This window comes from Juglans microcarpa x Juglans regia, chromosome 7D, assembly GCF_004785595.1.
Source record: "Juglans microcarpa x Juglans regia isolate MS1-56 chromosome 7D, Jm3101_v1.0, whole genome shotgun sequence".
Lineage (NCBI taxonomy): Eukaryota > Viridiplantae > Streptophyta > Magnoliopsida > Fagales > Juglandaceae > Juglans > Juglans microcarpa x Juglans regia.
In genome coordinates this window covers 11,745,255-11,773,153 of record NC_054606.1, presented here as the reverse complement: position 1 = coordinate 11,773,153, position 27,899 = coordinate 11,745,255, and the positions used below count along the sequence as shown (strand labels likewise).

Sequence of the window (27,899 nt, the reverse complement as noted above, 5' to 3'; positions counted from 1 at the left end):
AACACTTCAAGATTCTATTTTTATTAACATTTTTTTTTCACTTTGTATTTGGGTAGTCTTCTCTATACTAGGTAGAACACAACCTTATATTTTTATCGAATTTAGCAAGAATACTTGTTAGGCCGAAGGGAGCAAAACCCCAGGCCCAAGGCCTTTACCAAACTTGAACAAACCTGAAAGTACATTAATTGGAGAATGAGAGAAAGGATAGTACCAGAGAGGGAGAAATTGTACTCGAGCGAAGCAAACAGAACACAAACAGCTTCTTTTATTTTTTGACGAAAAGCTTCAAGCACTGGTGGGTAAGTTCCCTTGTCTTCAAGATCTGTATTTAGCATCGGTAGCTGCTCGATCTCTATGTGCTCAATTTGCATGCTGTCGATCGAGTCCTCGCATAGTTGGATTGCTACAATAAAACCCACCATACCAATAATCCATTTTTGTACAAAAGAATCAGAGAGAAATCTTATCCAACCAGAAATTAAATGTCCTTCTATCTTGATTAGGGTAGAACCCATGTAAACACAGTCAATAAATATATCATTCATTAACCAAAAAAAAAACTAAAGTATTTTCTTTTTTCTTCTTTTTTTTTTTTTTTTTTAGAAAAAAAAATTGAAAATTTTCATGTATGTATCATTAGGGGTGTACAGGAACCGACCAAACTAGCCGCAACCGACTAGAACTGACCGCCGGAGTCAGGAACCGGCCGGAACCGGTGAAGAACCGGCCGGTGTGTGGTAGATATTTGCTAAAACCGAAGTTTTCCGGTTCGGTCTCGGTTCGACCCAGTGAAAAACCGATGAACCGGCCGACCGGTGCTGCTATTCTTTTTTCATTTTATACCTATATAAAAAATGACACCGTTTCACTTAAATGAGTTAAACGACATAGTTTTAATCCCCCTAGTTGAAAAAAAAAAAAAAAGCAAACGGCGTCGTTTGGTCTCAACCAAACGGCACCGTTTCATTATTAGGTTTAGATCCCCCTTCCCCTTTCTCATTCTCATTTCTCTGCAGTCTGTGCCGTTCTCTATCTCATCTCTCTCTCTCTCAGATTCTCTCATTTTCCAGTTTGGTCTCAGCTCTCTCAGATTCTCTCATCTCCCTCTCAGCTCCCTCTCTCTCTGATGTCGTCCCTCTCTCCCTCCATCCATTTGCGTCGTTTCATCTATTTGCATCGTTTCAAGCTCCCATCTCCGATTCGTTGAGGTTTGTTGATGGAGACGAGGGTTCTTTTATTTTTCTCAGAGAGGGTACCGATAGTGTTGTGATAGTGTGATATTTGTTGTGAATCATTTGATATTTGTTGTATATCTTGTAATTTTGTGAATCTGTGATGATGGAGTTCGAGTTTACGTGTAACTTTGTGAAATCTGTTTCTGTGTTTCTCATTCCTCTCTCTCTCTTCACACCATCGACGATGCCGACGAACTGACTGTTAGAAAACCGAGACTGAAGTCGACGGTTTTCTTCCCCTTCACTGGCCGATTTCGGTCGAGATATTCTTTTTTTCAGTGTATCGGTGCGGTCTCGGTTTCGACTCTAAACCGAACCGATAGGTCAGTTTTTCACCCCTATGTATCATGATCTGTTATAGCAGGATTGGGACATAAATTATAGGAGAGTTGAGAGAGAACTGAAGTACCGGCACGAATGAGGCCTCGGTGGTTGGAATGTTTATGAAGAGACCCAGATATGGCTGCCACTCTAACTACTGGCTTCGCTTCTTCCTGATCCTCCATCTTTCTGCCCCTTTTTACCTCTGACATTGAAATAAAACTTGTCTCCTGATGTTCGTTCTACGGGAGAGAAGGGGAGAGAGCGTGGAGTGGGAGAAACGGACAGAGAGAGATAAAGGAGAGGGAGAGAGAAAGAGAGAGAGACGTGCACACACAGAGACGAAGATAGAGAAAGAAACAGATGGAGGATTGAGAGATTCACCTCCTCGGCGAGGTGGCGATGGCGCGGAAGCAGGCACGGCTTGGGAAGGGCGGCAACAAACTCATAAACGATAGAGAGGGAGTATCGATTTGGGGGAAAAGAATAAAGCAGGAGAAGGAAAAGAAACAAGGGGGAAAAAGAAATAAGGGGACTTGGAAGGATTTTAATCTAACATTTTACGCAGGTTACAAATTGCCGAAAATACAGCGAAAACGTCGCCGTCAAAGACCCATACGTGCTATATGCCGTGGTTGTAGTTATGATTATATTTGTGGCGACATATTGCTGCCAAAAATAGTCTTTTTAGCGGTGATTTTCTCCCTCTCTAGAACAAAAGCACGGCTATAGTAATAAATGGCTTATGCCGTCCAATTGCTGCTCACCGTAATATGTTTTGGCCGCATAAACGGCTTTTTCTTGTAGTGTATATAATTCAAAATTAAACAGTAAAGAAAATAGCAATATAAATGCAGAATAATAAAATATAACACTATAATCACCAATGGCTCTGATATCAAAGGTGTAATCTGAGGTAATAAACAAATAATAATAGTATAATATTAATAAGAATAATAGGCAGTAAAACCGGCCATTTGCATGATAGCAGATTAAGCAGGCGGTATAACTGATCATATGTATGAGGAAGTAAATAATATAGAAAAGAGATAGGAAATAAACTTATTCATTAAAAACATAATACTTACAAGGAGACTAATTTTCAAAGGAGTTGGAAGCTGAGGACATGAGGAAAGGAAGATTTACAAAGTGAGGAGGACTGAAATGGAGAGGTTTGGGTAAGAGAGGAAGAGATTTCAGATCAAGGATTCTGAATGCCCTTCTTCCTTCGCGAAGTCCTTTATATAGACACTAGAACAGTATGAAATAGTAATTCTAATAATACATGAACAGTACTAGCCGACACTAAAAATAAGAATAGTATCAGCCGTCACAAAAAACAAACTAACACAGTACAGGACACGTAAACTAATATGTACAAAGTCATATGTTGTTTTTCTGGACAATAATCTGATATGAATAATAATCTTCTGGGGAGATAATATTCCTGAAAACTTCCATTTGCCATGCTGGCTAGTTGAGAAAGAAGTAATATTCTGGAATCACATAATTTGAGCATCATAATTTGCTAATTCCAGTTCAAATGGGTCTTGGAAATCCATCAGATGTACTGGATGGTAGGGTGAGTAATCTTGAGAAGGAGAGGCAGCTTGGTTGCCCTGCGAATGAGAGGCCTGTTTAGAAGAAAATGCCTGATGGGCTGGTGATAATGCAGGTTGCTGTAATGGAGATAATCTGGCGAGATGTTGTGCTTCTTCTTCATCGTGACTGTCTGAAACTTGTGACATTGATTCGGCTAATTTTTTCAAATCCTTTTTGTTGGTAATGGATGCTAATTGTGCTTGAAATCTGCTTCGTTGGACTAGAACTTCTGGAGTTTTGGTAACTTTTGAAAACATCTTTAAGACATGATCATAATTGTATTTTTCCCACCATTTGACAGAAACTTAGCGGGCTAGAAACATAATGACTTTGAGAGAGGGATGAGGTTTAACGACGTATTTTCATTTCATAATCCAATTTAATTTTGTTTCGAAAAAGAAGAGTAAAAGTGGTGAATAATGATTTAATGCTGGCGGACTGTCATTTTGTGAGGTAAAAATTCGGAGACTCTCATGAAGGGGAAGAGGAAGGAGAAGAGGTTCGGGTCCATAATATTCCCACCATAGTGAGAACCATTTCGGGAGTGTGTTGATTTCTTGTAATTTATCAAAATGAAGAAACCACGAATGACGCAAATTTTTATTTTGTTTTAGAAACATTTTTGTCCATGCTTGCTGGTAATCATGATAATCATAATAAGGCGGAACATAAGAATGAGAGAACTTTCTTGTTAAATAGGGATTTTTTCACATTGTTCCAAAGTGAGAACCTATTTAATGGTGACTTTATGAAAATCAATAATTGGAGATGCAGGTGGAGAAGGTTGAGTTTGAAGAGAACAAGGAATTTCAGATAGAATAATTGAGTCGGTGTCTACTAATATGAATTCATAAAAATGGTAGGTTTTCTTAATATTTTGTGGAACGTAATGCCAGTTTGGTAAAAGAAAGACATCATGTAATTTTTGGGGGTCAGACAGGTGTTGAATTTCAAATTCGATGGGGAAGACTGTGTGGCAATGAGATTTGATAATAATAGGAGATGAAGAAAGCTGAGATAATAATGAAGGATTAATAATTTGGGAAGGAGAAGATAAAGAAGGGGAAACAGTTTTGGAGTAGGTTGGTAATTTTGGAGAAGCTAATGGTGAAAAGGAATTGTAAAATGGTTTAATGTTTTGTGCTAATGACCCCAATACCATATATGGTCTTGGAGTTGCAGAAGGATAAGGTGAGGGATAAGGAGGAGATGGTGGCCATGCGTATGAAGATTTGGACTTCACTTTTGACTTTGAAGATGACATGATTTTCCCTGTAAGAATTCTCGGGATAGAAAATCAGGAAGAGAATTAGATTCTCCTTTAATATGTTCAATATCAAAATAAAAAATATTTAATATAGCTTACCATCTAGCAAATATTTGTTTAGCAGCCAGGTTTTTCACATCTATAATCAAAACTTCCTTGGCTGATTTACAATCTATTCTAAGTAAAAGCTTTTGATTTAATAAATCATCTTGAAATTTAGAAATATATAATACAATAGCTAAAATTTCTTTTTTAATAGTACTATAATTCTTTTGGGCATGATTCCAATATCCTGAATGGAATTGAACAATTTGTTCCAAATAAACTGATAATTTTTGCTTCATAATTCCTCCAAATCCAAGATTAAATGCATCTGTTTCAACAATTTTAAAAGTATGAGGAGATGAGAGTCCTAAACATGGTAATTTCTTGACATGAGCATTAATTTGTTTTATAATATTAGTATGTTTTTCTGTCCAAGGAGGTGGATTCTTTTTTAATCTTTTAAATAATGGTTTACATAATGGCTTGAGAGATTGATAAAAATCTGTAACATAGATGGGACTCCCTAAAAATCTCTGTAGTTGATTCTTGTCATTTATTTCATCTGAAATTTTATCAGTAAATTCTGTTGCTCTACTAATTGGTGTAATAGTTCCCTGATATATTTCATGTCCAAGAAATCTAATTTTTTCTTGAAATAATTTTATTTTTGGTAATGAAACGACTAATTCATTTTGTTTGATAATTTGAACAAAAGTATTTAAATGTTTCCAATGTTGTTCAATAGATGAAGAAAACATTAATACATCATCTATATAAACTATAAAAAATGATTGAAATGGGTAAATATCTCATTCATAATATTTTGAAATTTACTAGGAGTATTTTTTAATCCAAAAGACATGACCTTCCATTCAAAATGTCCAAAGGGAACTGTGAATGCTATGTTATAGCGATCTTTTCAGTAATTTGGATTTGCCAAAAGTCACTTTTCATGTCAAATTTTGAAAATACTGTAGCATTATATAATTGGGACAATAAATTTTTTTTATTAGGAATTGGGTATCTAATCCATTGTAATACCTTATTTAGAGGTTTATAATTGATGACTAGACGAGGAACTCCTCTTTCTAATTCTGCCTATTTTTTAACATAAAAGGCGACACAACTCCATGGTGATTTACTTTTCCTTATTAATCATTTTGTTCTTAGATCATTAATTTATTTTTTACAATATTCTAATAATTCATTATTCATTTGAATAAGTCTAGCCTTAGTTGGAATATTTCTTTCAAAAAATCTTTTTTCATAGGGTAATTCAACTATATGTTGTTTCCTATTCCATAAAGCATTGGGTAAGTTTGAGCATACTTCATTTTCAATTGTAGTTTTAAAATTATCAATTTTTTGGGTTAATAATGGGTCTTTTAATTGTTCTTGAATTCTTTTATATTTTAATTCTTGTTTTAAAAAACTTATCTGGTTTTTTTTCTTCTAATTCTCTTTTTTGTTAAAAAGTTAATTTCTCTGGTTAATGAGACTTCCTTTATAGAGTTAATTTCTTTTGATACTGGTAGAAATAAGAATTTAAATTGAATTTCCTGTCTAAGTATTTTAGTAAAAATTCCTTCTTCTGTTACAGAAAAAGGATAGAGTAGGGCAATGAAGAGATTTCTTAATATTACTTTAGTATTAATATATTTTACTAAAATAAATGTTGTTTTACAATAAATTCCATTATTACAAATATGTGCATTGGATAATTTATAATTTATATTTAATTTTATTCCATTGGCTTGGGATAATGTTTTTTTGTTTTCTCAAAATATTAAGAAGGTATTAATCCCTCTTGTATACAATTCAAATCTACTCCTGTATCGAACAGGACAATTGTAGTGAAAGAAAATTCCTGATTAATTGAAACTGTTACTTCAGCATACCATTTTTGAAAATTTATCTTATCAACGATATTAATGAAATTGTCTGTTTCATCTTTTATAACTAGTATTGAACATTCTCCTTGTTCTTTATTATGTTCTTTCTCATGAAAATTATTTTCCTTTTTCTCTATTTTTAATAATATAATTTCTTGTAATAATTGATCATTTGAAACTTCTAATTTAAGATTGGATGTTTTTAAATTTATAATTTCTTGTTTTATCTCATTGATTTCTTATTGTATATCTTGTATCGTAATTTTCTGTTTGTCAGTTTTAAATCTTCCTATTATTTCTGAAAAATTGTAAGATGTTGAGGATGACGTTACATACTATAATATTATATATATATATATATATTACAGTATATATAATCTAATATAATAGTATATATATTATATTAAATTATAGGATTATAAATATAATATACATTTAATATAAATTTTTACTAAATTTGAAACAAATATCGTTCGAACGGTAGATATTAACGTTTGAACAGTAATTTAAAACCGTTCGAATGGTCAAATATAACGTTCGAATAGTTATGCACATATATGTTATCGCGGGCAGAACTTTCTCTTACGTCGTTGTCCCCTTCGTTTGAAAATAAGAGAAAACGTTTGAACGCCCATTAATAGTTGTCGTCTACCACCGTAATCAGTAGCTACATCAAATACTCTTCCTCCCAAATGAAGGTATGCATTTTAAAAGTTATTTTACTGTTTATTTTATGGTTTTATGGTTTTATTCAGTTTCTACAGAAAAATTATATTTTTCCATCAATAGTCACCGTAGATCACCACAAATCTACCGTAGGAAGTTTAGAAATGATGAGTAGTATGTGTTTTGTCAAGGAAATCCACGGAATCGATGCATTTTTAAGTGTTTTCATGGCTGCTGAGTTGACTCAGCCATGGCCGAGCTCGATTTGGTTTCCGTTCGCACGCGTTCAAACGAGTTTAACCTTGACGTTCGAATAGTTTTATAACGTTCAAACGGTGTGCAGTTTTTTGTTCGACCATATATTTTATTGTTCAAACGTAAATTTGTCGTTCGACCACTCAATATTACAATTGAACGATTTATTTTGTATTAGCTTATTAAATTGTTTTCATCGTTTCATTGAATTGTTCTATCAATTACTTTTTTAAATTGCTATTAGTATATAATTTTGTAAATCTTTTCGTCGTAATTAGAATTTATCACTAATGTTGAATATATATTTTATTTTTAAAATTTCATATTCATAATAATATCTTATAGGGGCAGTAAACGTGGTAGATCAGGGGAACCTTCCATCCAAACAGTTCTGGAGCAGACTGTTTTACTTGAGCAGTAGGTAAAACTGTCTGATTTTGTGGCTCTTATATGGGAAAGTCATTCCCTCCCATCAGTATTCAATGATCGTGGTTGGGGCACCAATTTTAGATCAGCGAGAAGAAGGAATGGAGCTCATTTCCTACATTGAGATCGTTATTGAGTTCTATAAAGAGCTTGATGGTGCCAGACTAGACGATGAAGGGGCATATAGTATCTGTGTCCGAGGAGCTTCTATTATATTTTTAGCGGACAGATTCGCTACATTTCTCGGTATTCCTAGGCTTCTCGATTCCTATCTAAACCTACCGCCTAGAGAGTCTGATCCTTTGGTGATGCAGAGATGTCTCAGGATGAGGGACCAGTTTACACAAATGAGATTGATACACTTACTGATCATAAGATCAGAGACTTGATTGTTGGTCCAGATGCTCCAGTGTATGATGGGACGAAGAGTATTAGGCAGACAGATTTATCTTCTTTCTTCAAGATCATGAATTTGATTATCGCCAACAATATTGACCCTCGGCAGTACAAGACCGAGGTTGGCATGGATCGAGTGAGATTTATGATACAGGTCGCTCATGGCATTCCGATCTACCTCATGGGGTATATATTTGAGAGGATCCGATCAGAGGCTCGGTTCATTACGACAGATATACTGTCGTTTGGGATCCTCATCACTCGATTTTGCCTACATGCCGGGGTCGTGCCAGAAGCTGCCGAGCGTTCCCGGGAGCTAATCGAACCGATCAATAGCACCATCCTATCACAGAGCACAGGATACTCGAGATTTCATTTTCGTGGAGCTGTTCCTAACAGGGCTAATATTCAAAGAGATGCACAGTCAGGAGATACTGGAGTATCGGTTGGTGAGACATTTACACAGGCCAAGGCATCACACACATCTACTCGCGAGGAGATGGCCGACATACTGCGTACTGAGATCGGCATACACACATCAAGTTTGTCCTATAGTTACAAGATTAGTGCTTTTGAAAATGAAATAATACGGATGGGACAAAGATGTGTTTTTGATCAAAATACATGTTCATGCATTCATACTCATGATTTACATTATACATACTTATGTTATCTCTATGTATGTTGTTGGTTTAACTTGCTGAGATTTCTTCAAATTTGACTGTGGTAGTTTCCACTACCATTCCCCTGGGAATGGTAGAAGTTGTGACAAGGTTAGAAGGTAGCGATGGAGAAATGCAAGCGCGAGGATCCCCCATAATTTAAAGAGGCCCCAACCGAGTGCTTTATGAAACCATCATTAGTGGAGTGGCTTGAGTACATTGAAAGTTTCATTAGCGAAGTATTAAAGTTTCTTGAGGACCTCCAGAAGATCTTGGAGAAGAACAAGGACTGTTAGAATGTTTTTACGGATATATGTTAAGAATGATTTGTTTTGGATATTTTGGAAAGAACTGTGGTTTAAAACCCTTATCTTGTATGGAAGATTTCTGAAACAATTACTTTGGGATTTATAGATGCTTTATTTTGGTATCATATTAAAAACCTTGATTAGTTATGAATTTTTTCCGTTACGATTATTGCATATTGCTAGAAACATACTAGGTGCATTACATGTTAACTGTCATGAACGAGGGGTGTGTGACCTTGACTTACATGTCCCGATACTTCAGTCTCCGTCCAATCCCAAACAGGGTCTGGGGGCGCACAAATTAAGTTTTTCTTCAGCTCAGGAATGTGTTTGACTTTCTGCGAAGTATACACATTCCTGTTTTGGAGTACAATGTCTACATCTCCCACTCCCACTATATCCAGTGCTTATCCATTAGCCAAGTACATTTTATCGAAGTCACCAAGAACATAGTTTTACATGATTTCTCAATGTGAAATTGTATGAAATGAAGCTCTTGAATCCAAGACCCAATCATCAAACCAGGCTGTGAGCTGCAAGAAGTAGAGCATCATGTACTTCCTTAGTCACCACATTTGTAGCGTCATTCTCTCTCTTCTTTGGATTTTTGTAGTTTCTTATAAAGTGGCCAGTTTTGCCATAGTTCTAGTCGGTGCTTTGCTGCTCGACCTCGACTTGCTCTTAACCCTATTCTTCGATCCTGATTTGTCCTTGTTTGAGTTCCTATCATGTCCTCTGCCTCGAGAATCAATATTTAATGTGGAACCTAAACCCAAGGCCTCACCAAAATCTCTCTGCGCACTTCTTCAAAAAGAATCAAATCTCAAATATTATCATATTTTAAGTTCATCTTCTCGATAGAATTACTCAACAATTCTCATGGCCTCCCAATTATTCGACAATAACTCCAACAAGATTAAAACACGAATCTCATCATCAAACCCAATTTTGACTAACAATAATTGATTTCTAATAGTATTAAATTTATTTATATATTGGGCAAACCGATGTACCTTATGTCATCTTCATGTTGAATAGTTTCATCATTAGATGCACCTTCTTATTCACTGACGACATTTCATACATGCCAAACAAAGTTGCCATAAGATCTGTTGTGGTCTTTTCTTTGTTAACGTTGTGTGCAACTGGTCTTGATAGGGACAACCCAATTATCCCTAGGACCAGTCGATCTAATCGGTTCCAATCAACATCGTTTATGTTATCTACGTTGTTCCCCAATAGAGGAAGATAGAATCTTTTACCATAGAGATAATCCTCTATTTGCATCATCCAATGCCTAAAATTTCTGCTATCAAACTTCTCAATTATAAACATCTTCGCTTCTTTTTCGGCCATTGTTCTCCCTTAGACTTGAACCTTGGTTGTTGATACCAGTATTTTTGAAAATGATAAGAGAAAAGTAAAGTAAAACAGAAATCGATCACCCACGACACAAATTTTACATGGTTTAGCAACGTGCATACATTTACGGAGTTGTAAAGGATTTTATTTTCTTGAAAAATGTCAAAATATAATGTCAGGCAAAAAATAATGTTCTGGTGGCCGTACTATTCACAATATATATATGTGTTATACGGCAGAAGCCCTAGCTGATTCAGATATCGGGTTATTCACTCGAGCGATTGTCGAGTGAGCATCGAGTGAATTCTCTCTACATGAGGCTCGCTCAAGCCAAATAAGAAATGAGTGTTGAGTGAACTCTCTGTCTGAAATTTGTTTGAGCGAAAGTTGAGTGAACTTTCAGCTTGCATTCGCTTAAGTCATGAATAAAGCTCCATAACCCCAACATCTTCTACATTACCCGTTTTGTGATTGGCTTGACACAAAGCCAATGCTCAATTATTCGTATTTCTACCCCAACATAATTCATTGCTATAGGCAAACACATCTCAATGTTCTACCAACACTTGGATTAACTTTTCTCTTTATTCTCTTAGGATCGCCATCCCAATGCTCAGTATCCTTTACATGCTTCCCTTGTTGTAGCTTCTTCTCACTTATCCTTGATTATTTGGCTAATAATTTTTAGAGAGACGAGGTAGGTTATTTTCTAATTCTTTATCTCCAACACCTTCAACTCAGTCGTGGGGCCTTGAAGACCTCCATATAACATTCTCAAAAGAGCACATGTTCTAGTTTGGTTATGCCTATTCCTACCTCGGTGGGAAATTTCACCTTCAAGTCATTGGCCGATATTATTGTCTTAATTTTTTCCAATGTTGATCGCCAGATTAACATGTAAGTTGATGGTCCTTTCACCACTGTGGAATATGTCATTGTTGATTGTGTGTTCACTCCAATTCCAACTCTTACTAAGAGCATTTCTATGCCCACAAGGTGGATAGTCTCGCCAGTGAAGCCCTAAAGTGGCGATGGTGATGCTCTTAACTAATCCTCTATCCTCATCCTTTGAAGGTTCAATAGTACAATATGTCGGCAAACTCCTGGTATCCACCAATTTTCATCGAGTTGTATAATTCACAATAAGTCTTTAGAAGATAAAAACATTTCCCTAACTATATTGGACTAGCTCGCAATGCTTCTGGATGAATCTGCTAACAGATCCATCTACCCTGGAAATTCTTCAAAGGTGACCAATTGATGGACTTTCTTGTAGTAGGCTTCTTTACCATAGGCCTTTTGGGTTGAATTCGTGTTGCTCCCACCCCTGAAAAAAACCTCCTGTGATTATACATATCTCGCCAAGCAGACCTTATTGCTTGGAAGCATGGTTTCTCCTCCTATACGAGGTCTTATTTATTCTCATTCTCTGATAATCTCTTTGCAGGCTTTTTTCACAACTTTTTCACCAGTACAATCACCTTAGGCATCTTATTCTTTTCTAATACTTCATACTAGTTACTCATTCATGTGATTGCTCTCTTTGGCCATTTGGTGATGCTTAGCCAAGACCTACATAAACCTACTTTTTTGAGTCATGTCCTCCAGCTGGCCACTTAAGACTTCACACCCTTCTATATCATGTGCTCCACCCTAATGTAACAGAAAGTACTTGCTCCTAAAGACTTTGAGCTTGGATGGCAATGGGATTGTCTTTATATATTTTTCTCTGGAGAAAGGCAAGTCAGTCACATGGAATATATTTTCCATGTTGGACGAGGTTCCAACCTTCATCTCTATTTCTTCATATTGCTCCCTCAACTTACTTATTTGTGCATCTGCTTGTGCTCTTTGGGCTCCCAATAGAGCTAACTCCATTCTTCCTGGAATGTTTTGTCATCTCGTAGCCCACATTCGTGGCTTCTCAACATTTCCTCCTACAAGATTTATAGGTATCATCATTGCTAGCGATCCTGTCATCTGCACCATCCTTTCGTCCATATCCACCAATCTTTGTTTGCAGTCATCGCTCACCCTTATCAAATCCACATTCTCACCATTCATGATCACCTTTAACTTCTTGAGTTCACATCTTTGTTGAACCACTGGCCATTGGCATATATGTTTTATCTTTCTAGGAGTCTTTTTGAAAATGTATCCCACAAATGGTGCCAAGTTGTTGATATAGTTTCCTGTCCTCTTAGGCCACCACCTTGATCCCATGTATCTTGTAGAAGGGAGAAAATAAGAACTAGGCCTAGGTCATCAACAAGCGATAGCTCCGATGCTTAATAGAAAAAGAAATGATAGAGAGTCAGGTGACGGAAATGATGCACTTGCCATATCCGTATCTCTGTTGGATATGCCCTCACCATTTAAAATGGTTCAGAATCATATTGTCAATGATGAAATCGCATTGAATGTGCAATTTCCGCTCTTTATTTAATTTTGACATTGGTAATCATACTCCAATTAAATACTTTTCTGGCCTTGATAGCTCCCAGTCCTAAGGGTGCTTCCACATGTCATCTTTGGTGATGAAGAACTTGTAGAAGAGAAGTGTTACATCTATAAAAAGATTCGACAAAAGTAAACTGACAAATTAACATGACTTCCTATGATATATTAGATCTACTTTACAATAAAAATAATTTTACAATCTAACATACCATATCAAGTAATGTCAGTTTGTAAGTTTATTTTTGTGGGATCTAAAGTCATTTTACAATCTAACATCCCATTAGTCATTCAATCTATACGATTCTTCAAGTCTAAAGGAAAAATGGATGGTTGAGATCGAATGTTTCTCATTTCAACCATATTTGGAGTTAGAAAAATGTCAGGACTATGACTAATAGTCCCGATGTTTAAAAGGTATTAGACAAGAGTCAACATCTCACTTTTGAGATCATAAAGTGTTTCACTTTCTTCTATTTGAAACATTCAATGAGCTTAGGAGCATCACCACTGAGGAATTGGCACCAGTGTGGCTTTAGTATTAGAAATATTGTTCTAGTAGGTTAGCTCCTACGACTATACTGAGAATGTGGGGTAAATGTTTCAGAGTAAGTTTTGGGTTTGCATATTCTGTATCTCACCTCCTAACGTAAATAGTGTATATTTTCTTGATTATATTTATTGGCTATTTGTACATTATGATTTAGAGATGATGAGATCTTGAGATGGTGTGAGTCCAAGTGTTGTGTCTTACGAGTATTCTAAAAATCATGGAATGGGTTGAGGAGTCCTCATACCATTTCAATGGCACGTTATCGTGAGCTTCATATGGGTAGAGGGATTCCTTGTGATAATTGGGGTTGAACATTTTCGTAATGGCCTCACTTGATATCACAAGTAGAGAGATTCCCCGTGTTGATCATGCGTGGTGTCATTTGTCATGTATTGACTAGATAAATCTGTGATTCCCTGTGTTGGATGGGTGGAGTGGTTCCCCATTTATTTTGGTGAATGAGTTCACGTGTTGACCGAGTGGAGAGATTCACTGTGTCGAATGGGTGGAGTGATTCCTTGTTGGTACATATACGATGAGATCTTGTGATTTTATGTGTTTTGATAAGGGTGATTCCTTGCTATGAGAATAAATATGCATATATGTGATTTTCTCAAAGGGTGATTCCTCCCAATCTATTAGTTGTTCTCTACATTTTGATAAGATATACTATTTAGTCAGACAGCAAACCATGTTTGGTTTATTGTACCAGGATGTAAGCGATGAACATATGATGGTGTATAATATTATTTGGAAAATAACAATGACATATGGATATTATTATTATTATTAATGGGTGAAGCTTTATCATTTTAGACCTCTAGTACCACTAATATATGATCTTTGACTAAACCTTTCCTTATTTCATTGCGACGTATTCCAGTTATCGCGTATTCAATCCATGATTATGCACCTAGATTAAATATAAATATCAGGGTGTTGCTAATCGGCTGGCGTCCTTGGTACCACGGATTCACGCCAGACTCTTTATTGAGGGATGAGGCTCCATAGTCGTCGACCGTTTAGCATCCTGAGCAACACTATCCCTCGTCTTGTAGGCTATAGAGGGTTGAGGCCCCACTTCTACTTTACGGGAGTGTATGGGACTTGTGCACCTTGTGATTGTATCCAATAATACTATTCGAAGTGTTTTTTTTGTTCTTGTGTTGCATCAGCTATTATGTTATAATAAATGAACTAGTACGAATATCAATGAAGGGTGAGCTCCATGTGAAGGTAAGTAATGGTCAAAGGACGAATACCTATCAATGATAGGACCGATAAGAATGTGAGGGCTCTCTAGGATTGTGTGAGATGCTTAGAGGCAGTAGTTGTCAAATGCAGAGGCCTATACTCCATCTAAGCCGTCACATATGGAGTGAGTCTCTGGAAGCCTTATCGTTTGAGGGAAATTAGGGGAGGGATTGAGGGATTGGACCCAAGGCAAGTCATAGGAATGCGCATGCCTTGTCACATCAGTCATTCAAACTCTACAATTCTTTAGGTCCAAAAAGCATATGGACGGCCGAGATCAAAGGGCTTCTATTCAAGCATATTAATAGTTCGAAGAATATCAGGAGGACACATGAAGGTTCCGCCCTATAAAAGGTTCTAGAAAAGGGACAAAATCCCACTTTTGAGATCATAAAGTGTAGGATCTTCTTTGGAGTTGGAGTCTTTAAATAAAGCAAGTGATTCAAAAGTGCAGCAGAGAGAGAGCTGCACCAGTGCCACCATTGTGTTTTAATGCTATTAAGATGGTTAAATCCTCAGATTATACTGGGAATGTGGGAAAAAAAAAATTTGAGTATGGTTGTGAGATTTGGCTTTGCATTTTCTTTAACTTCCCCCTTTTTTCTACATGAAAAAAATCTATTCTTCTCCATTATGTTTATGAATTATCTTTATACTATGATTTTGAGATGAGGTGGTGATTGTGATTTGTGGGTGCGTGAGTGTTATCGTGTGGTGATCGTCATGGATTGGTTGAAGAGTCCCCCATCATTCCTACGACAAGTTGCCATGAGTTTCACAGGGTAGAGAGAGTCCACGTGATGATCAAGGTAGAACATTTTTGTATTAGCCTCACTTGATAAACGGGTATAGAGATTTTTCAAGTTGATCATGTGTGGTGTCTTTGAGTCGGTTGACCCTAGAGTGATTCCTAGGGTTGATGAGATATAATAAATTTTATGTGCTTGATAAGATGGTAGTTCCTCGCCTCAGTGATATTTACGTATACTCAATATTTGCTCAGAGAGTGATTCCTCGCCATGCTTAAATACTTCTGTTTTATTCAAAGGATGGTTCTTCACCATAACTATGAATACATGTGTTTCTGTTCAGAGAGTGATTCGTCACCATGCATAAATATGTGCTCATAGATAATTTACATGAAGTAGTGCATGTAATTCATTTTTAGTGTCTGTCATTAGTAGTATTGTCAAATATATTTAACCTACCTCTGATTTCATTTATCTGAACCATAGATCTTGATGTAGACGTAGCCCAAGAGGAGTTTCCTAAGGAAGAATGATCGATCTTGCCTGAGTCATAGAAATAAAGGCCTGTCTATTAGTTGTTGTCTACATTTTGATAAGATGTCCTACTTAGTCAGGCGACAAACCATGTTTAGCTTATCATTCCAGGATGTAAGTGATGAAGAGATTGTGTTGTACTTTATTATTTAGGAAATAACAGTGGCATGTGTATATCATTGCTAATGGATCCTGTAACACCCCGTATTTCAGTGTATTTTTACTGAAGGATTATTTTTGATTGTTCAAAAATTTATCCTCTTATTTTAAAATTGGTCGGATTTTTAGTAAGTTTATTTCTATGATTTTAATTTGGTGAAAATTATTTTTATGTGCTTTCCAAATATTTATTTATTGTTATGCATTTAAATTGCTTTTAATATTTAAATTAATTACCGTGGGATTTAATTATTTCAATTTGACTTTACCATTACGTTTAAATTATTTTATTTAACTTGTGGTTTTAAAATCGTCTCCGTTGGATCTTTTTTGTGACCCAAGTTATGAGGATTGGACCTCATTTCTTTTCCCTCCTTTTTTCTTTCCTTCCTTTTTCTTTTCTTTATTTTCTTTTTCTTCCTTATTTCCTCTCCTTCCCGCGCGATCTCTCTCTCTCCTCTCCTCCGCCCGTTTCCATCGTCTCCTCCCAGCGCCGCCGTCGCGCCGCCGTGCGCGACACCGCCTAGCCGACCAGCTCTCCCTCCCTCCGGCGACCTCACCTCCCAAATCTCAGCCCCTACCTCGCCGCCGGTAGCCCACACGCCCCCCACGAAGCCGCGGGCCACCTTCACGCCAGCGCCGCCGTGAGCCGGCGGTGGCCCTCACCGCCCAGCCCATTAGCTTCCCCAGCCGCCGGCGACCTCACCCCACCAATCTCACCTCCATCCGTGCCGCCGTTAACCACCAGTAGCTCTTCGAAGCCGCGGCACTCCTTCCGCCGTTGCGCCGCCGTCGCACCACCATTGGCCACCATCTTCCTACCACTTCATCTCCGACCTCTTGGCAACCCATTGGACCCAACCCCACCTCCGATCCGTCACCGGTGAAGCTCCACCAACTACATTTCCAATTTGGGCATTTTGGTCTTCTACCGCCCATTTCGCCGCCACCCACGGCAAACCACCACCACCATTGGCTTCACCGACCTCCCTAGGCCCTACCCTATCAATCTTGGGTCTTCGTTTGTCCTCGTTGAAAAGTGGGTATCTGTGACCCACGGCCATAGTGTATTTTACACTGTGGTGTTGCTCAGAAATCACCACTTGCAACTTCGAGATCCTCCGGAAATTATTATATTGCACTGTAAGTATTTTCCTTAAAGAACTTTCGTGATTTAAATATATTTTTGCACTAACACATATTATCTGTGAATTGGTTTGTTTTGCCGGACTGAGTCCGAGGAGTTTCGGGGGTCGGATGGATTGTGGACGGAGTTGTGTTTGTTTGCATTGTGAATTGTGGTTGTTGGTTATGACTTGTTCACGTACATCGCATATTGCATGCATGATCATGTTTGTAAAGAAAACTGGGTTTTCGTGTATTGCATACATGTTCATGTATTTATTGGATTTGGATTTTCATGTGAGTAAAAGGAAAAGAGACTGTAGGGATGGTGGTAAGCAGGGATGGTGGTTGTGTCCCGCCTGTGATTCCCGCCTACGGTGCACGCGATAGGGATGGTGGTAAGCAGGGATGGTGGTTGTGTCCCGCCTATGATTCCCGCCTATGGTGCACGCGGTAGGGATGGTGGTAAGCAGGGACGGTGGTAGAGTCCCGCCTGCGATTCCCGCCTACAGTGTCCGATAAATGGATTGTTTGTGTGAATCATTTTAAAGCAGGGATGGTGGTTGTGTCCCGCCTGTGATTCCCGCCTACGGTGCACGCGGTAGGGATGGTGGTAAGCAGGGACGGTGGTAGAGTCCCGCCTGCGATTCCCGCCTACAGTGTCCGATAAATGGATTGTTTGTGTGAATCATTTTATGAGAAAATGTTTTACGGTTATTTTGGGCCAAAATGGGATTTTTTGGCGTGTGTTGGAAATAATCATTTTTCTGGGAAAAAATGATATTTTATGGCTAAATGTATTTTGCTATATTGTTGGTTGCATTAATGTATTTTTATCCCGAGAGTTGTTTGGTTTATACTTACCTGTGGTACCATTTTATGGTATCGCAGATTTTGATGCAGATGATGATGACGAGCCTTAGCTTGGCTCCGTTGGAGGAGTGATCTGGGATTGCTCCTGTTTAGTGAGTTATGTGTTTTTATCAGTTTATGTATTTACCTTTTGTATTATATTTGGGATGACTGTATCTTTATTTTTTTTAAAGATAAATTGTGTTAAATATTTGTATTTAAATTCTGGTACTTATTTGACTATCCGCTGCGTTATTTTATTTGTACACTGTTGCATGTACACACACTGGCACTTCGTTGGGATGTGTGACCGTGTTGTCACCATCCTGGCGTCTCGATCCCTGTGTATTTATATAAGGGGGATTGGGGGCGCCACAGATCCTTTTATCGGTTTAGACCTTCGGTTCAATTAATATTTGGTCTCTAACTAAACCATTACTTATTCAATTGCAACTTATTCCACTTACCACATATTCAATCCTTGATTAGTAATTACACACATAGATCAATTAGAAACAGCGGACTGCTGCCCATCCCTAGCACCACGAATCCTTACCAAGCTCTTTACGAGGAATGGGACACCAATGGTGCCGACCAGCTAGCATTTCGGGCATCGTGTTCCCTCGTTGGGTAAGTTACTAAGGGTTGAGGGTGCCACAATTCTTGTAAGATCACTGTGTAGACTGATTTAGTATTTTTTATTAGAATATTGCTAGATGCTATCTTAGAATGTATGCATCCTTCGCACCCTTTTAAAAAAGAGTAATGCTATATACTGTCGTGGAGTGCGTAAGCGCCATGCAGTTGCTTTGAAAAAGAGTGGGGTCCACTATTAAAAAAATTAATTTTTTTTCATGTTGATCTCATATTTATTTATTTTATCAAAGTGATTGCGCGGTGATTGAACATTCACGACTGTAACTATCATTTCTCTTTAAAAAAATGTTGGTAAATCTATGGCACACATCAAAATACTCACATTTTAATGTTGAGCCTCACTTCCTTTTACGGGAGTGCACGGGACTTGCATACCTTATAACTGTATCAAATATAATCTTCGAAGTGGTCTTTTTTTGTTGTATCACACAAACGGTCACGTTAATTAATTTGATCATTTATCAATTTACATAATTGAAGTTTTCCAACCATTTTATCATTGGTCATTAAATCACCAAACTTTTTAAATGAAGTTAAAATAATTTGAAGAATCGTGTAAATAAAATTTTAGACAATCTCGAATGATAAAATTAGTTCATGACACGTTGTATTGTTTCCTCTATATTAATGTTGTCTTTTTTCTTCATATCTTATTTATTATAATTAATAACATTTAAAAAAACTTCGTAACAGACTATAAATAGAATTAAAATCAACAATTCTCACGTGCATTGAATGTGGCACTATCTAGTTTCATTAAAATCCAACGGCCCCATAAGGTGGGTTTCAAATTTGCAAGATACCTAGCTATGAGAATAGGTAGTTTGGTATTCCCGCTGCAGAATAGTTGATAATTCCCAAGTGTTTAGTGCAATTTTAAGAATGAAAATAAATGAAATTCTTTTACTTCAAAAAAAAAAAAAAAAAAAAAGACAGACAGGGATAGAGAGAGGTAGCTAATCTTCATCATGCGTGGGCATTATGAGAGCTCTATCTGACTGCATAGGCCAATTGCTAACTCTCTCTCTCTCTCTCTCTCTCTGATAGTTCCGTTGTGTACGTGAGTAACATGACCACTTAGCATCCCATCTCTTTTAACTTTTTTTCAACCAAAAAGGTCTCGGAAGGAGGCAATCGTATTCATTATTTGGCCGCAGATCCAATATTTGAGATCCCCTCTCTTTTTCCTCACTACCTTCCCAATAATTAGCAAACTATTTGTAAAACCTCACACTCTATATATCTACTCTCTCTTCTAACTCTTGATCAAGACAGATAAGCTGCATACAAGTTGGGATTTCTAACTTCACTCTCTCTCGGCCCTTATAAAATCCCTCCTCTAGTCCGTCTCAAAACATCAACAACTTCTGCAAATACCATCTTGCATTTCCAAATATCCCAAGCAAAAGAAAGCCCTCCTTGCAAACTATATTACAAAGCTCTCCAAACAGGCCTTGACACGCACTAAAAGTATCGAAGATGATGACCAAACCCGGTGTCTTTTACCTCTCAATTCTACTTCTTTTTCTCTTCCATGTTATTAACACTTTAGCCCAACCCACCGCGGCTCCAGTCCAATCCACCACGGCTCCAACTCCACCTGCCAATGCTCCAGCCAAGCCGGCCACGCCCCCGAGCACACCTGCCACGCCTCCCACCTCACTTGCCAAGCCTCCAATCCAATCTGCCAAGGCGCCTTCCCAGTCTGTCCAAGTACCTGTACAAAAAGGCTCTATTGACGTCACAAAAATCCTTGCAAAGGCACACGGCTACTCAGTCCTTATCCGCCTCTTAAAAAGCACTGGATTGGCTGCGCAACTATACGGGCAACTCAACAATTCGAACAATGGCTTTACCATCTTTGCACCTACGGATACAGCATTTTCGAATCTCAAACCAGGCACTATAAACTCTCTATCTGACCTACAAAAGACCCAGCTAATACAATTTCACATCTTGAACTCCGTGATTGGTCTGTCCAACTTCCAAACCCTAAGCAATCCAGTGCCAACAGAGGCCGGTGATACTAGCGCCGGAGAATTCCCCCTAAATGTGACCACAGCCGGCAACCAAGTGAACATTTCAACCGGCCTTGTGAATACCACAATGGGTGGTACAATATATATGGATAACCACCTAGCGATATATCGAGTGGACAGTGTGCTTCTTCCACTGGACATTTTTTCTCCTAAGCCTAAAAAGGCTGCTGCCCCTAAACCAGCATTGACAGAATCAAATACCACGACCGCTGCAGAGAGTCCATCAGGTGGTGGTGGTGGTGCTACTACTGCTTCTTCTTCTACAACGGACACCGATGCTGCCAAAGTAAATGCGTCTGGTGCAGTAAGCCTCAGTACAAACAAACTTTTGTTGCCCATCGGAGTTGTTGTGGTTGCATTCTTTGTGGCGAAAGGAACTTGATGGCGTAATATTACCAGCTTGAATTCCCTTGGTGGAATCATTTTATTTTTTAATGCATTGTTTGGCTCAGTTGGGTTGATAACATTGTGTTCTTTCAAAATTATCGCCTTCTTTAATCTCCTTACTCGTTCTCTGTTGTTTTTTATTTTTTTGTTTGCTATATTCGTACATGTTAAAGGATCGGTTTTCTTCTTAGGTTTCTGCCGACTCCTCCTTTCTGTCTTCTTTATAATTCATATGAATTTTGTTTAAATATTTCAGAGCATTTGGTGGTCTTGATCGTTTATTTTCACTTTTCAACTTGAATGTAATTGTTTTAGAACCAAATTGTAATGAAACTAAAAACAGAGATATACACAAGAAGTGGGCTGCCCCAAACAAAAATTATTACAGTGCTTGTAGTTGTTAAAAGAAGAATAAAACTAAAAGGACAAAGAAAGGCAATGGACTAGTGGTTCGGACTAGGGGTGTAACCGTTCCAGTTCGGTTCGGTCCGGTTTTAGACAAAATCTAGGACTGAACCGGTATGTACCGGTTTTATATTTTTCAAAACCGATTACGCACCGGTTACCCTCCTAAACTGGTACTTCCGGTTTTACCAGTTTCCGGTCCGGTCCGGTCCGGTTTTCCGATTTTTTTAAAATGTAAGTTTCACAATTTGTCATTAAAAATTTGTTTATAATAATAAAAAAAACTAATTTAAAAAAAAACTGTTTTATACTTTTATTAATATATTAGACTATATAATAGTATTAATATTAGATTATAAGTTATATATTAGTATTAGTTATAAACTTTTAGTAAAAATTTGTAGTATTAATTATAAGTATAACTATAGTCATTAGTCTATATTAGACTATTAGTATTAGTTATAAACTTTTAGTGATTTAGTATTATCATTTTGTGTAATAATTTATAAATTACAATAAGAAATTATTTCATATATGAATATATATAATTATATATAAAAATTTCACATAAAAATTTATAATTATACATAATATATAAAACTTATATATATTAATATATATATATATATAAAATTTTGTATAAAACTGATATATACGATAATACAAATATTATTTTATATATATATTTTTTATCAACCGATCCGGCCCGGTCTGAAAAATCCTAAAACCGGAATCGGACCGGAATCGGCCGATTTTCACATTCTAAGAACCGGTCCGGACCGGTTTTCTAGTTTTCTGGTTTGAATTTACACCCCTAGTTTGGACCTTTATTCCTTAACAAAACCAAATAGCGGACCCATGTTAGGTGATTTTGTAATCACCAAAGCCCAAACGTTTAAGCTAACCCGCCTAAGGGGAAAAGAAAAGAAGGCCTATGACGGTGTCGTTTTAAGCGTAACCCCTAAAATCCTCTCTCTCTTTCCCAGCCCGTGCCTAAATGTCTTCCCCTATTTTCTCTTGTACTGCACAGATACCACCATGCTTCTCTCTTTCAGTGTGCGTTGCCCTCTCTTCTATGTCATCGCAGCTCACCAGCGTGACCAGCTCCAAGCCGTTCATCTCAGCTCGTGAAGCCTCAATGTATCGCCATGCACCATAAAGCTCCTCTGCATCAAGCCTCTATTTCCCAAGCTCAACACTCTCCTTCTCTCTCTCCTCTACACCTTCGCTAACAGTGGAACGTCCAGCACCACTGCCTCCATCTGGATCGCTAAAATTGTGTCTCAGTGTTAGGCAAACCGTGGTGACCCGCGAAGGCTATTGAAGCCAGCGTGACCCATCCACGCCGCCTAGTTCGCCCGCCACTCATGATGTCGCACGAGATTGTTGCCCTCGCAACTAGTCGAGGATACCGCGCCACAAGCGAACCACAAGGCACCATTCAATTTGCCATTCCGTCATCGAGTTCAGTCAAACACTGCTTCAAGCCTAGTGAGGTCATGATATGTAACATCCCGCTCTCCAATAAAGATATTTGTAGAATTTTTGGAGAGCCAGTGCACTACTAAACTTAACTAAAAATATTTTTTTTAATGACACATCAAATGCGAAAGATTCCATAAATAAAATAAATTTTATTAAATACTTAAAATCTAAAATAAAGTATGCGGAATTACTTATTAGAAAAAATAATAAAATCTCATGTACTTATCAAACTAATTCATTTAAACTCTTAATCATGAACTGAACATGACATAAACTATCCAGGCCTCTGTCTTGGCTCCCTAGATCAAGTCCTAGCCGACAGTCTCGTTCTCATAAATGTTATCACCTGTGGTGGTTTAAAAATATAAAAATATACACGAATGAGTCAAATACTCAATAAGCAACATATCATATAGTAAACATAATAAACATAAGGTTTCTTAAAAAACGTGCATACTCATAAATACATACGTAAATAAATGAACAGGTCTATCCCACTTAAGTACCAATACCATCATTTCCCTAAATTCATAGACATATAATTGATATTCACTTACCCTTATTTTAATTCTATACAGGTCTATTTAAGAAACAAGCCTATCCCACTTAAATAATATAACCGTCGCTCTAATAAAAATATTATTAAGCCCAAAATGATAATTTAGAACCCAAATACAACCTAATAGCATACATGTTTATCTTCACGATAATTTAAAAAATAACTCAACTCTAATTAAGGTCCTAATATGCCTGCTTAGGCTCATTACATTACAAACTAAATTCAAAGGGCAAAATTGTCATATTGTTACATACATGGTTTCTTTCGTTTGAAACCATGCAATTATGTAGAAGTATAGCAGGGCTTACCGAGAGTTAGGTGTGAGGCTGGGTTGCACTCGATGGTGGCAAGCGCGGTGGCACTTCGGCAAGCTGGGCGACTATGCAACTAAGAGAGAGAGAGAGAGAGGTAACGTGATGAAAGAGAGAGAGAGAGATTATGGGAGGGAATAAGCACGACGTGAGGGAGAGTGAGGACCCACTGTGAAGCTATGAGAAGCTCGCGACGGACTAGGGGGTGTCGAACAGCCCTTAGCGGTGGTTTCTATGGGGTCTCGACGTGGAGGAGCTCTTGGTGATGGTGGTTTGTTGGGGACGTACGTGCTCTATTTTGAAGGGCTAAAAACAGGGAATGTTCATACATTGTTGGACATGTAAAGGCAACCTATGTGGTGGTTGCTAGTAGATAGAGTGGTAGGACCCCATGTTTTGTGGTCCATTGCGAAGCCACTAGCCACAACAATGTTAGCCATGCCCATGGCTCATGCCATGGGTCAGCCTAGCCCACCCATGGGCTCGTGCATACCATGGGTCAACTTAGCCCATGCCAATTATGTCATTGCTTATTGTTTATTTTAATTTAATTATTTATTTTTCAATGGACCTATTGGAGGTTTCCAAGTTATAATCATTATAAATAAGATCCTTAGTCTTTGCATTTACATCTTTTGACGCTTTGGAAAATTTCCTAAGTGCGTAGACTTGTTATTGAGATCACCCTTTCGGTGCTAGGCACTTGGGCTACTTGGTGCAATTCGTGAATCTCTAATAGAGAATCATCACCTTACAATTCATGAATATGTGTGATTCAACTTATCTTGTTCTTGCAACTTGGTGCAATTCGTGAATCCAAGTTGTGTTATCTTTGTTATTTTCAAGTTTATCAATCTATGAGGTTTATTTCAACTATTGTGCAATCCGTGAATCAATAGTTGAAAGGCTATCTTGTTCATCCATTATCTTCATTATTTTTATTTTCCATCTTGTTCATCTACACTTTATTGCATTTCTAAATATTCTTATAAACCAAAAAGCTTCTTCTTATTCCTTTGTTTAGTCCATTCATCTTTGTGCATTTTTGACTTGGTGGTGAAGTTATTCATCATTGTGTTCTTGAATGTTCATACATGTTCATCCATTTGATCATTGTCACCCACAAATTTCGACCATCACATTGTTTGCCCTACATTCCATAATTGGCCACATCCCATAATTACCCTTCATCCATCATATTCATTGACCTAGCCGAAATTGTCACTTCCCATCAGCCAACTAGCCCTAGCCGTGAGTCATATTTATCATAAGTGGCTTGCCCATAAATCTTTCCATATCCATAAAACCCTAGTCCATATACTCCACTTACATATTCGGCCACACCAAAGACTTCCATCCATAAAACCCTAGCCGTCCACCTCAAATCTGTAAAAGGTAATTCATTCCTTTTAGGAGTCTTGCCTCCATCCACTCACACAAACCCTAGCCGTCCATCAAGAGACCTCTTTGGCAACTTCCTTAATTCAAGGAAAGTTGACTCATCCCATACCAATCCCTTGATTCTAGGAACTTCCCTAGAATCACTCAATCCCTCCAATCACTCATCCAATTCCTTAAATCTCTCAACTCCTTCCATAGACCTAGTCAACCAATGACTCCATCCTCTTGCCATATTCAAATCTAAATCCTATCTTCCTTATCTTATCCTAACCAATCCCTAAAGTCAAAGAGCAGCCCTTTACTCATTCAAATTCCATCTCATCTACCATATCCAATCTCTCAAATCTCTCATTCATTACAATCATTTAAGTCAACCAAAGATCTCAATCCTATCTTGCCATATTCAAATCTTATCTTCAATCTCCTAATCCTTAAAGTCAAGGAGCAACTCTAGACTCATTCAAACACTTTCCAAACCCTAGCATCTCATCCAATACTCCAATCCTAGTCTATCTTTTCCCAATCTCGAAATCATCCTTGGCCACCACACAAAACCCTAGCTACACTTCACCATACCAACCCTAATCATCTTCCAAGTGGCTCCAACATTAAGGGCAACCTTCAATCCATTCCACTTAGCATCAGACACCCTTATTCATTCCTTAGAACACCCGAACTCATCATCACCTCCATTATTTCATCACACAAACACTATCCCATTGTTAAAGGCCAAACAAGTAATTGGCAAGGTCACTCGGTCATCATCATCACCAAGGCAAGCTCGTGGTCCTTAGTGTAAGGGACAAGACCGGGGTCCCTAACATAGAGACACTGGTTGAGGTGCTTGCCGGACAGTGCATAAGAAAGAGGTGGTGGCTCGACGTGGTGCAGTGGCTGAGGGAGGAGATGTGGAGGAGCTTCCTGTGGCACAGGGTGCAAGCAGGGGTTGGATTCTACTGCGACATGGAGTTTCCTTAGGACTAGTTATGTGCAGTGGGTTCCCGGTGGAGTGCAATGGTCCTACGATAGAGTGGCTTTCAGCCTTTTCATGGAGGTGACGACTGAGTGAAGGTTCACGATTTGCCCATTGGCTAGGCGGTGCTTGTGATTATCTCGTGGCATTGCTATGCAAGGAGCGACATAAAGTAGCTGGGTAATGTGAGGCCTGCTCTATTGGTTGCTGGTTACTTTTGTTGGCCGTGTGACGGGTTATGTAGGGAAAAAGAAAATCAAAGCGGGGAAGGAAGAACATACCAACAACTTGAGGAAGGTTTGGGAACCGCGGCTTGAATTATTCTCACGAAGGAGTAGTAGGTATATATACACTATTGGTTTAAGAAATTTTAATGTGAAGAGGGCTCACACAGAGTTGTAATCCTAGTGAACTTTGATGATGAAGACATGCATGGTTTGGAGTTCATAGAGGGAATATGTTAGGGTTTTATTATGAAGAGGAATCTAGAATGCTAATAGTGTTTGGAGTCTAACACTCACGGGCTTAGAGTTTAAAAATTAACGTACCCTTAACTCTAGGTTCAAATAAATATAACTTATCCGATAAACTCTTTTATGGGCTTTAACTCACTTATTGAACTTAATAAAATTATCCATAAAAATGTAGGATCGGGTCATTACATGGTACTTGTTATTTTCTAGTTCAAAGCTTAGATAGTATACTGCAAAAGTCGGGTAGGTTGTGCTCCTATGCTAGACTTTGCCTAAAACTGACTGGGGTTGATTTTGCGAAAAACCTGCATATTTGTTTATTAAGCATCCTTGGTTATTTTCTGCACAAGTCTCTATATTTGAATTATGAAATTTGACATTTTATCTTGATTCGTGTATACATAAGCAGTTTTTGTACTATGTTTCTCTACTGTATAAAATGTGAATATGAAATTTGAAATATTTAATTGAATTATATGATATTTATCTACTCAATACGCTGTTATGAAATGTTAGAGCAAACTAAAACCCCTAGACATAAGATTCTATTTTACTCTGATTTCTAGCCCCACCACTGGATATAATAGTGGCCTGTAATTTATGACCCCCACCATGGGATATAATAGTGGTCTCTAATTTGTAGCCCAAAAAATAAACAACTTTTTCACGTAGGTAAACATGACCTTTGTTTTGAGTGCATCGCTTTGATGAAAAGACATTAATTTATGTTCTAATTGGCTAATTGCATATATGCATAACCCTACCATGGAGTAAACAAGGCTTATGTTCTATTCCTGTTTCCGATCCTGTTTCAATTATACTTGTGCCTAAAGTCTTTTGCATATACTATTATTACGAAGAAGTGTGTTGAGAATATGACTGCTATTTTTTAGAACTATATATTTCTGTATTCTGTAATTGGCTCATGTTTAAACACGGGTATAGGTTCCTTGCTTATTAAGTTGTTGATAACTCACCTAATTATCTCCATTATCTTTCATATGAAGTTGAGTTTCCAAATGCGGGCAAGGACTAGGAAGCACATGCGGGTCTAGTTGAGTGTAGAAGAATAACTGCCTAAGACGC

At 37.7% G+C, this 27,899-nt stretch overlaps 1 protein-coding gene and 2 long non-coding RNA genes across 3 annotated transcripts; 2 read left to right on the top strand and 1 right to left on the bottom strand.

Annotated features, from left to right (window-relative positions):
* Nucleotides 1-293: 293 nt before the first annotated feature.
* Nucleotides 294-1,832, bottom strand: LOC121238058. Its single transcript, XR_005935078.1, has 2 exons — nucleotides 1,648-1,832; nucleotides 294-406 (listed from the first exon to the last, which is right to left on the bottom strand). It is a non-coding gene; the product is annotated as an uncharacterized LOC121238058 (long non-coding RNA).
* Nucleotides 1,833-7,732: 5,900 nt separating this feature from the next.
* On the top strand, nucleotides 7,733-25,649 carry LOC121238057. The gene is made up of 3 exons (XR_005935077.1): nucleotides 7,733-7,744; nucleotides 24,169-24,173; nucleotides 25,380-25,649. It is a non-coding gene; the product is annotated as an uncharacterized LOC121238057 (long non-coding RNA).
* LOC121238056 (fasciclin-like arabinogalactan protein 12) lies at nucleotides 20,123-21,390 on the top strand. The gene has a single exon (XM_041134916.1). It carries the CDS (start codon nucleotides 20,260-20,262, stop codon nucleotides 21,199-21,201), a length of 942 nt encoding a protein of 313 aa, XP_040990850.1. The 5' UTR covers nucleotides 20,123-20,259; the 3' UTR covers nucleotides 21,202-21,390.
* Nucleotides 25,650-27,899: the final 2,250 nt, after the last annotated feature.